General features: G+C 41.7%; 1 protein-coding gene across 1 annotated transcript; it reads right to left on the reverse strand.

Annotated features, from left to right (window-relative positions):
* Positions 1-3,363: 3,363 nt before the first annotated feature.
* On the reverse strand, positions 3,364-12,124 carry emx3 (empty spiracles homeobox 3). The gene is made up of 3 exons (XM_061080133.1): positions 11,719-12,124; positions 5,150-5,334; positions 3,364-3,531 (listed from the first exon to the last, which is right to left on the reverse strand). The coding sequence occupies exons 1-3, from the start codon at positions 12,122-12,124 to the stop codon at positions 3,364-3,366; spliced, it is 759 nt and encodes a 252-aa protein (XP_060936116.1).
* Between the last annotated feature and the right edge of the window lie 149 nt (positions 12,125-12,273).

The following is a 12,273-nucleotide window of genomic DNA, read 5'->3' on the forward strand; positions in this document are numbered from 1 at the left end:
GGGGGGGGGGGAGCAGTGTTTAGGTCAGAAGAGGCGTTGAGGAAACATCGGGACGAACATCGGTCGAGGTCGATCGATGTTCACGTCCTGCAGCCGCGGTTTAGCTTCTCCGAACCGAGTGAAAGGTTTTCCTCGTTGAGCTGCAGCTCGTCAATCACCGGGTGACGAGGTCGTTAGCCGTGCACGTGGCTCGTAAACGTGATTATCGACGGACGTGAATCATCAACTTTTATAGACGTTCCATTTTTCCCATAGTTCTTTCTGGCAGTTGCTCCACGTGCAGCGGCCGTTTGGAAAATTCATGTTGCGACGAGGAAACGATTTCTTTGTTTGTCCGTTTTCTTTTAGTTTTGCAACGGATGGATTTGACCTGGCGCCCGAGTCGTGATGTCACTGATCAGCTCATCGCTTTGTCTCTAACGAGACGTGAGAGGACAAAACACAAAGTCACAAGTCTCTTCATAGTCATCACTTTCCGACCAATCACCTGTCAGGCTCAGCTGTCAATCATGTACAAACTTGACTTTTCACTCAGGTCCCATCTGCTAACATGGAGGAGACAGGGTTTTTGATTCATTACTTGAAGTAAAATGTAATCGTGGAAAATATAACGTTGTTCATCTACTCAGAGTCGTCACGATGTTTATCAGCGAACGTAAATAAAGATGGACGACATGAAAGCTCGTAAAGCATCTCTATCTCCCCCTGTGGCTGGCTGCAGTATCGTCCATAAACTCAACTAAGTTTGGTTTTGATTAGTTATTGTGTTATGTAAAATCAGGACATCTTGATTGACAGCTGACGCTGACTCGTGATTGGTCGGTGAGTAGAACCTCCTCTCCGTCGGTCGCGATGCGGAGCCGCAGTTAAAGTAGCTAACGACTGCCTCTGATGTTAATTGCTTTTATTTGCAGCAATTAAGTTGATTAGTCTGATTACAGGTTTGATAACGAGTGGCTGGTTAATTTGTTTCCTTTGGATAAATAGTCTGATTAGCGTCGGCCCCTCGGATTCCACTCACGCTGAGATCCTGGGGAGCGACGCCTACTTGCTCTCGGCTGATTGGACGACGATTAACTCAACAAGTGAGAAACAAACTTCAACGATAAACGAAGCCTGGAAACTTATTCAATAATGAATAATAAATTAATAACTTTGTTTCTTACTGTGAACGTAGACCCAAACCATCAGCCTGTTCATGTTTTCACTTTCTCTTTACTTTAAATCTGTTTTCACCAATAAACTTCGGATCATAGAGTCGGGAACTTTCCTGGAGTTTGTGTTTCTCATCTGAAGAAACACAAAGTCACTGAGAAGCTTCCGACAGGTTCTTCAGTTCCTCAGCCGAGAATCTGCTTAACAGGATGTTTGATGATTAAATTAACAACTATTACTAACCTCCATGGTTCACCTGCCCCCCCCCCTCCCAATCACACACACACTCACACACTCACAGTAACACACACACACTCACAGTAACACACACACACTCACAGTAACACACACACACTCACAGTAACACACACACACTCACAGTAACACACACACACTCAGAGGAGGTAATATGTTTCTGTCGATCGTGCACCTACATGATTTCCACCATCTGTTATTTGAATTCATCGTCTCAGTGTGAATATTGAAACGTCTCCATGGCAACAGCAGCAACAGAGACAGGTATCAGCGATGGGGGGGGGAGTTCAGTTTAATGCTGATTTATAACGTGTCGTGTGTGATGTCATCGTGTCCCGTTCACCTGGATTATTTCATCTTCTCTTATCTCACTAATATTAATCTGTGGTCGTTTGTTTGAGGATCTGATCCATGTTCATTCTGACACGTTCAGTTTCACATGGAAACATTTTCCTCAGTTTGAATCAATGTGGTTTTTAACTGATTCACTTTATTATTATTATTATTATTATTAACAGTCTAGTAGAAAATCATTTAGAGCAACAACATTACATCTGAATCATTGTTGTTCATATTTCAGCTCATGTTTCATGTTAAATATATTCAAATTATTGATAAATCTTTTATCTTTTAGGAGAAACATGAAAATGGAGACCAAGGTAAATGTTAAAATAGTAATAATTATTATTATAATTAATATTCATTTCTTTACCTTTCTTTAAAAAACAAAGTCCTTAAATTGCTTCCAACTCAAATATCTTCTCATTAACTTTAAAATCACTGATTCATCATTTTTATTTTATCATCTGAAAACACAATCCAAACCAAAGTAACAGAAAACATAGAAGATTGATTCAACACCGTTTAATTTTGTTTCATTTTATTTATATTTTTTCCAAATGTGAACACAGGAAGTACAAAGTTTCTTTCTTATTCTTTTTCAGAGTCAAACAGTGTTAGTGCATTCCATCCTAAAACGAGGAAAACGTAGAAATGACAAAGAAGAAGAAGAAGAAGAATAAAGAAGAAGAAGAAGAATAAAGAAGAATAAAGAAGAAGAAGTGCTACGTGTGGAGATGATGAGGTAAATCTGTCCCAGAAGAAGAAATGAACAGAACAAACAGATGAAGAGAGAAACACCTTGTTTTTATCGTCGTCATTATTTACACATCAGATGCATAGAATACTTTTCAAATCCATTTTTTACATAAATAACTACAACTTTTTTTTTGTTTGTTGTTTCCAATAAAAAAAACGTTCACAGCAGTGAAAAGTGAAACAGGAAACACACGTGACTTCCTGAAGCAGTTCAACAGACGTCGGTTCGAGTCTTTTCATCTCGATCAAAACCTGACGAGACTGAAAACGAGTTTTTATCGAAACTAATGACGATTTAATTTAGACAAACAGATTTTGGGAGGAGAGAAGACTGCCCCCTGCAGGACGTCTCTGTGACGGGTTGAGATCAGGTGTGAACAGACGGAGGATTTTTACTTTAGTTGAAAGAAACTTTGAGGTGAACGTTCCTCCTCCAGACGCGTTGAGCAGATTTCCTGCGACTCTCCGTCCGTCTGCCGGCGCCAGACGCTCGGACAGGCTCCTCCTCTCGCTCGCAGCCACACTCGCTGCTTCAGGACGCTGGTTTAGTTTGGCACCAAAATCGTTTTTTCAGTCAACAGCTGTTTCTTTATTTCTGCCGCTCACACGCGTCAGATCTTCCTCTTCAGCCCGACTCGGACAGGAAGTCACAGTTCGCTTTAAGCTCCGCCCACGTGGCTGAGGAGTCTTTTTTGTTCCCGTTGTCATGTCAACAGGATCCGTGTCCCTCTGGCTCCCTGATGCGTTCAGGGGTCGTCAGTCCTCAGAGGTGTGTGTGTGTGTGTGTGTGTGTGTGTGTGTGTGTGTGTGTGTGTGTGTGTGTGTGTGTGTGTGTGTGTGTGTGTGTGAAGCAGTCTAGTCCTCGCTGAGGACGTCCACGTCCTCGCCGGCGCCCTGCTGCGTGGCGGCTCTCCAGCGGCTGACGTGTTGACTGCCCTTCCTCTTCAGCAGCGCCTCTGGAGACTCCTCCTCCAGCTTCTGACGCTTGTGCTTCGTCCGGCGGTTCTGGAACCACACCTTCACCTGGGAGGAGACACGGAGACAAACAAGTCAATACAAACAAAACGTTACACAACACTTGATTCTGTTTGTCCGTGTTCACGACTTCAGGAATTCTCTGACCTTTGACCTCAGAGACACAAAGTAAAATCCACATAATTAACCAGAACGGATGATTTCCTGCTGGCATTATTAAAATCTGTTAAATGTATTATCAACGTGAGAAGCTTCTTCAGGGCTGAGTTACTTTAAATGGTTTAAATAGTTCATAGAAAGAGACGCAACACAAATCAACCAACAGATACAAAATGAACACAAACAATCGCACACACACACACACACACAGACACACACACAAACACACACACACACACACAGCGTGTTGCTGCTCAGGACGGTTCTCTGCTGTTGTTAGAAAAGCTACGAGTTGTGAGTCTGTCAGCGACGAGAGGAGGAACCAGAGGAGGAGGAACCAGAGGAGGAGGAACCAGAGGAGGAACCAGAGGAGGAGGAACCAGAGGAGGAACCAGAGGAGGAGGAGCCAGAGGAGGAGGAACCAGAGGAGGAGGAACCAGACAGGACTTTGAGACAGAGGCTGGAAAGAGGAGCAGCAGCGATGAAGATCATGAAAACGTTTCACACTCGACCTGAAGATGAACAGGATCGTTTCTGTTACTCTCAGCGTCTGGAGGAAGTAATCAGTTACTTTGGTCGAGTAAAGGTTCTAATCCATGTCTTTATGCTAAGCTAAGCTAAGCTAAGCTAATCTAAGCTAAGCTAAGCTAAGCTAAGCTAAGCTAAGCTAAGCTAAGCTAAGCTAAGCTAAGCTAATCACCTCATGACTCAGCTCTTCTGACTCTGGGAGAGAAAGGTCATGAGGTCACATCCGTGAACCTCAAACTGAAGAAGAAGAAACACTGAAGAACTTTCTGTAAAGTTTTCAGAACGTTTGAAGGTAACGTGACTTTCTGCTGCTCAGGAAACGACTTTTCTTTGTGACTTCGCTGACGACACAACGTTGTGTTTCCACCGGGACGGAAACACAACGTTGTGTTTCCGTCCCGGTGGAAACACAACGTTGTGTTTCCACCGGGACGGAAACACAACGTTGTGTTTCCACTGGGACGGAAACACAACGTTGTGTTTCCGTCCCAGTGGAAACACAACGTTGTGTTTCCACTGGGACGGAGGACGGAAGCGGAAACGTTGTGAGCGTCTCCACGGGACGCCATCGTCTCTCCAGCTGCCGCGGTGGTGATTTACGTGTAATTAATAACTGCTGATGTCTGCGATTCTCTGATTGATGGATCCACCCCCCCCACCCCCACCCCCCCCCCCCCCCGCTGTGAAATGAGCTCATAAATAACTGCGGATGATTCACGTCCTTTCACTGGCGTCAGGGTTCGTATCGCCGTGGCGACCTGATGACAAACAGTGAGAGAAGGAGGAAGGAAGCTGACTAACTGCTGACTCACCCCCCCCCCCCCCCCCCCCCACCATCATTCCTCGGACCTGGATCAGCTCCAGAGACGACGAGGACTCACTGAGCAAGGCACTGACACCGGGTTCAAATCCCTCTCTCTCTCTCTCACACACACACACACACACATCAGGCTCCTCCTCCATTTCCCATCATGCCTACCTGCGTCTCGGTCAGGCACAGCCCGCTGGCGAGCTGCTTCCTCTCGGCGCCGACCACGTAGTGATTCTTCTCGAAGGCTCGCTCCAGCCGCAGCAGCTGCGACGGAGAGAACGCCGTGCGGATGCGTTTGGGTTTCCTGGAGAACGGCCCGTGGAGCAGCAGGTTCTCTGGACTGCTGTCGTCACCTGGACACACACAGACACACACAGACACACACACACACACACACACACAGACACACAACCAGTTAGTACACGTGCACACAACGTCCAACAAACACAAAGGTCACAGCTGATGTGGAACCTTCGTCTCAGTTCTCGTTCTTCGTCTCTTCTGAGAACGAGAACCTTCACTGAGTGGAAACCAGCACCTGAAGTCTGCTCTGACGCCATCTTGGCGCCGGATGAACAGATGGCGTCAGAGGAAGAAGAAGACGAGGGTGACACGACGGATCAAACACAGGACTACAAAACCAACACTGTGAACAGGAGCTTCTGTTTGTGAAATCTATTTGTTTACATTGTTATAATTAACGATGACATAATGCAAAACCTTTGTTTGAAAATAAAGAAATTCTATGACTGTTGTTACATCACCGACAGGAAGAGCAATGAATCATGGGTAACGTGTCCTCGGTTGTTTGATCTGAGGTTTGACTCAACGTCTTGAATGCGACACTTTGACTTTGACTGGAGTCGTATTTATGTAAATACTTATTAATAAATGTGTGTGGACTGTACAAGTGGAATTTGATCATTTGTTTCCCCCCCCCCGGTTCGTCTCATTTTACTTTTTACTGATGAACTGATTTGATTCCGCCGCCACAGAGACGTGAGACCCGACCGTCATTTGTTTATCGGACGAGTCGCCTGTGAATCCCGATCCGAGCGAGACGCCGCCAGAGAGACACGGGCGCCGTCTCTCTCTCTTTGTGTCCTCGCTCGTCCTCCACAGCCGCACTCAACATCTGCTTCATTTTTCTGAACCTTTATTGAAATCTCACGGTAATCTTTCAAAGCAGTTTACATAAAAACAAATCCACGAAAGAACTCCTTCAACCGCCGCCGCTCGGCTGAAAGGAGAACGCCACGCCGCACGCAAAAGAGTCGGTTGGTCGGCGGCGTGCAGAGGTCGACGGGACAATGATGCCGTGACTCGGAGGCCGACGCGTATCCAGCGGCGGCTTGAAGTGATATTCACATGCAAAGTGGGAATCGACTGCGTGTGTGTTTGCAAATATGACGGTTGATTTCTGTTGAATATCAAATAAAACGTGTCGACGCTTCAATGCAACAACGAGTTTCCACGACAAGTCGGAGGTCGGAGGTCGGAGGTCGTGAGGTCAGTGGCGACCGCAGAGTCACAGAAGATACTCATTCATCTTATAGCCAAACACAGGATGAATAATAATAATTGTAAAATAATAATTATTATTATTATTAGACTTAATAGTTATAATCATCACAAAAACTATCATTATCATTATGATAGAAAATAAAGTTTTCTGTACAAATAAATAAACCTGAACTTTATACAGTTTAATTTTCTGAACTAAACTGTGAACTGGCAAAACAACTTCATGGAATCAGTCACACAGTCGACTAAACTGCAAACACAACAATCTGATTCACACATTTGGTTCAACTCAACACATCATGTTGTCGTCGTTATCACACAACAAGTCAACACTGAGCTCATGTTACTTTAGGAGCAGCAACACTAAACCTCATATTCCTGAAGGTCGACGGAGGATTTGCTCAGAGGTCAGAGGTCAGAGCTTCCTGTTTATGAGACGTTTTCACTGTGAACGTTGAATTGTTGTGTTTGTTTTTCCTGTTTTGTTAAAGCCGAGGAAGTTTCAGACAAACTGGGAACCCGACAAACTTCTTCTGTCAAAGAGAACAACTCCAGTTGTTGCTTCAGACGTTCCCTCCTGTTTTCAGCCTCTAATGACTTTTAGTTTGAAGGTGTCGACCCTTTTAAAACACAGACTCACATTCTGGAAGCAGCTAATGACAACGTGCTGCACAGTTTACACACTAATGGACCCACAACATGACAACAGGTCGGAGACGTCTGGTGCAAACTCCCATCATCCCTCACTGCTGCTCCACAACGACTAACTCATGATGAAGACTACAACTCCCATCATCCCTCACTGCTGCTCCACAACAACTAACTCATGATGAAGACTACAACTCCCATCATCCCTCACTGCTGCTGCACAACGACTAACTCATGATGAAGACTACAACTCCCATCATCCCTCACTGCTGCTCCACAACAACTAACTCATGATGAAGACTACAACTCCCATCATCCCTCACTGCTGCTGCACCACAACTAACTCATGATGAAGACTACAACTCCCATCATCCCTCACTGCTGCTGCACAACGACTAACTCATGATGAAGACTACAACTCCCATCATCCCTCACTGCTGCTCCACAACAACTAACTCATGATGAAGACTACAACTCTCATCATCCCTCACTGCTGCTCCACAACAACTAACTCATGATGAAGACTGCAACTCCCATCATCCCTCACTGCTGCTCAGGAAACGACTTTTCTTTGTGACTTCGGTGACGACACAACACAACAACAACTAACTCTTTAAACTAACTTTAAACATTTAATGATTTTGTTTTTGCAGAACTCAACGTTTTGCTTGTGGACGCGAACGTGTGTAGACTGAAAACACTGAGGAAGAGGAGGAGTCAGCAGGAAGAATGACAAAGAAAGGAGGAAGAGGACGAAGAGGAGGAGTTTTGTCGGGGCAGATGGTGAATCAGGGTCCCCTGGCACTGACAAGTCCAGACCTGTGTGTGTGTGTCTGTGTGTGTGTGTGTCTGTGTGTGTGTGTGTGTGTGTGTGTGTGTGTGTGTGTGTGTGTGTGTGTTTGTTTGTGTAACGATTAAAGCAACTGATTAGATTCTTATGATGATGATCACCTCCACACTAGCTGATTGGTTCTCTCAGCACACAGATGATCCTGAACTTTTTCAAATATAAAAAAATTAATTTATTATAAAGTTATCAATGTCCAGATAATTATTATTTAACGATGAGGCGATGCTTTGATCTCAGGGGAGACACAGACCATGTTCTCACCTCCAGAACACGTGAGGAACACGTGAGGAACACGTGAGGAACACGTGAGGAACACGTGAGGAACACGTGAGGAACACGTGAGGAACACGTCAGTGGTTCAGTTCACGTCTGAAAACAGCTTTAGAATAATATTTAATCACACAGACGTTTTTAAAAACAGGACATTTAAAGTTATATTTGAATCTTATTCAGTTTCTGTTTTTAATGCGTCAAGAGACACAATTTAATATTATTATAACTTATTATAACTACACTCATCAATAGTTGAACAGAATCATTAAGGATTGAAACTTCACTGCTTCAGTCTTTTTTCATGAGTTTATATTTAGTGACTGAACTCGTTCCTGGAACCTGTGACGACTCTTTTTATTCCGGTTGTTGACAATAATCATTAACGTCAGCTTCGTTACACAGAGTCAACAGCTGTGATCATCTCCGAGTCATTAAAGTCGTTATTACATCTGAGTGTGACACATTCTAATAGAAGTGGAATCAATCCGTCACATTTTCCACAAGAACCACTTTGACTTTCAAACAACGGCTTAATGTCGACTGTCGGTTTAAAGTCTCATGATGAATCCAACAAGAGAGGTGAGAAAATTATATTTATTTATTTCAATAAAACTATGAAAATTAAAAGAAGCAACAAGTTAAACTTCCACTTGTGATATCCACCGTGTTTTCTGGAGAAATCTGATGAATTTCTAATTTTTATGCAGTCAACTGCGACTTGTTTAAAAGAATGTGTGTGTGTGTGTGTGTGTGTACGTGTGTGTGTGTGTGTGTGTGTGTGTGTGTTTGTGTGTCTGACAGGTGAATACACATCATCACAAACTGCACAAGATCGTTACACAGCCACAGAAGGAATTGAACATGTGGACAAACCAGATATTAACAGTGAGGTAACTGCATCACATGGTTTTACAACAGGTATTTATACTAAAGTATATTAACATTATTATTATTATTATATCTCAGCTTGAGATGATCAAATACAATGTGATAATCCAGAGGTTTTAAAACTGTTGATTGACTAAAACATTCAATATTACCAGAAATTGGACAAATGTGGTTTAATGGTCAGCGATTACAGGTTCTATTAGTTTTATTTGAAATTCATGATTTTAATCAAAATAGATTTACTGTTGTTTCACTGAAAATGTGAATAACTTTTTTTTGTTTATATGATAACAGCAAAAAGTTCTACGTAAATAGTTTGGGTAAGTAAAATCAAATCTTTGACTTTTTATTATTTTAGGAAACTGAACTGATTGTTCAGACGGTGATAACAGAGATGATTGACAGCGACGAACACCAATCAGCTGACAGCTCTGATCATTAACCCAGAGGTCAAAGGTCAAGAGCAAACACAAACTCTGGATTTAAACTTGAAGAGGAAACTGTTTCTGTGATTTCAACTTTCAACTCATTTTCATCACTGATCAGAAACTGTGAAAAGTTTGTTTTGTTTTCACACACAGGAAGTTGAGCTTTTCAAATTTAAAGCCGAGAGGAAAACGAAGGGAGACTGGATGTTAAACAAATATTAACAAACCAAATAAATATGTATAGAAATAAATGAACAAATGACGTCTGAGGGAATAACGTTTTCTTCCTGTCAGTCTGACATCAGTCACCGTTAAATAATTGAAATAATAGTTCAATAAAACCATCTTTAAATATTCACAATTCAAGCTCTCATATCTGTATTTATCATATTTAATATATAATATATACATCACATGTATGAGTTTTGTTTTCATCCATATTTAGACTTGTTTTATAGATATGAAAATGTTGATATCATTGCATGTTTTATTTTTAATGTAATTAATTTATTGTTATTATTTATATCCTTAACAAAATTGTACTTATAGGAATAACATCATGTTTTCATCTGATTTCAATGTTAATATATCTTAATGTTATTTAATAAGAATAATTCTATAATTTATATATAAAAATGTACATATCATTTGTAATTCCTCCGGATTTCTCTGTCCCAAATGTTGCGAAACTGAATAATTAATTTTACTTCGAACGTTCTCTTTTTTGTAAATATCAATAAAATTGAACAAGATTATTTTATGTTTGTCACATTACAAATAAAATGATTAATTTCTCTTGATTTGTCTTCTTGTGATTTCATCATTTTAATTTTAACTTTACTAGTTGTTTACACTCACTTCACACTCATAAAAAGCTTCAGTTTATATTTATTGTAAACCATCATTAATACTAATATAATTATTATTATTGTATACACTGAAAATAATCTTGATTTTACACTGAAAACACAAAATGTAAATTTTGTGTGAACGTGTGATTTTCATGTGAAACCTCATCAGGCTCATTTTTCTTTTAGTTTGAAGATAAATCTCGTTGAAATTTGATTAAAACATTTAATTTTAAATAAGAAAAAAGAAAAATTTGATCCATTTCTTTTATTAAAAAATATTTTTTATTATCTATAATTTCATTCAAGTCGAAAATTAAAGTTAAAAAATCTTAAATGAACAATAATCAAACACCAGCGATAATAAAGTTGATTCACGGATCTAAATGTTATTAATGTTCTATTTTGAAATTAAGCAGTAATTTGATATGAGACTCACCAAACAAATAAAAACAGGTTTTAATAAAGATTAAATATCAGTAAGTGATGCTGTTTATATTAAGTTTAAATATTAGTATGTGATACTGTTTAAATAAAGTTGATATATTAGTGTGTAATACTGTTTAAATAAAGTTGAAATATTAGTGTGTGATACTGTTTAAATAAAGTTGATATATTAGTGTGTGATACTGTTTAAATAAAGTTTAAATATCAGTAAGTGATGCTATTTAAATAAAGTTTGATTATTAGTGTGTGATACAGTTTAAATAAAGTTTAAATATCAGTAAATTATGCTGTTTATATAGAGTTTAAATATTAGTGTGATGCTGTTTAAATAAAGTTTGAATACGTGTTTTAATTTGAATATAACGTTAATCTTTGTGTTATTTACTCCTTTGACCTGGTTTCACCTTCACATGTGTTTGAATCCATAATTCACCGAAATTTAACGGAAAATAAAGATAAGAATAAAAACACGAGGCCTCAGAATCAAACAAACATTGATCAACAGGCTCCATTGATCCATACACACAGTTAATATGAATAAATATAATTTACTCTATTTATCTGCGAACCCTGATAATCTGACATAAGGAGAAAACAATCAGCAGAAGATGCTGCAGTAAAATCAATCGCGTTGATTAAATATGAGGAAAAGATTTTCTCATGTTATAATAATTATATGAATGGAAATATCCAGATCACTTCATTCATGTCAATCAAGTCTCACGGTCAGAAATCAATAATAACTATATTCTGATGAGAGATGCACATGTATCTGATCCATATGGATTCATATTGATATGTATTGATATGGATCATATCCCGTCCCCTCACCTTGGAAGCGGTGGCCCAGGTAGCGGCTCCTCAGGACCCAGGGGTAGAAGCTCAGCGCGTCGCGGTGCTGCGGGCTGAAGAAGCCCTGTGGGGGGGGCATCTGCAGCGGGTGGAGCGGGTGCAGACCCCCGGGGGTCTGCCCGTGCGACCCGGGCTCCTGCAGCACCAGGTCCGGCCCGGACGAGTACAGGGTCCGGCCGCCGGCCCCCGGGAAGCAGGAGCCGAAGATCCCGGCCGCGGGGTGCAGGGCCTCCGGGAAGCGGAGCGCCGTGGGCCGGATGGGCTCGTCCCCGGGGCCGGGACCACCGGGGCCACCGGGACCACCGGGACCACCGGGGCCGCCCGGCTCCTTCCCCACCAGCGACTCGATGGTGAAGCACTTCTTGTGGCTGCTGTGCTGGAACATGGTGGAAACCTGCAGCTGAACCCGGAGGAGGAAACTCTGCGTCCTCGTCCCGGACTCAGAGAGCCAGCTGCCCCGGGAGAGACATGCCGCTCCCCGGTGTCCGCCGGGCGTGAAACCTGCTCCAGACCCGGGTCCTCTGCACCTGGAGC

The sequence above is a fragment of the Limanda limanda genome, chromosome 10 (assembly GCF_963576545.1).
Source record: "Limanda limanda chromosome 10, fLimLim1.1, whole genome shotgun sequence".
Lineage (NCBI taxonomy): Eukaryota > Metazoa > Chordata > Actinopteri > Pleuronectiformes > Pleuronectidae > Limanda > Limanda limanda.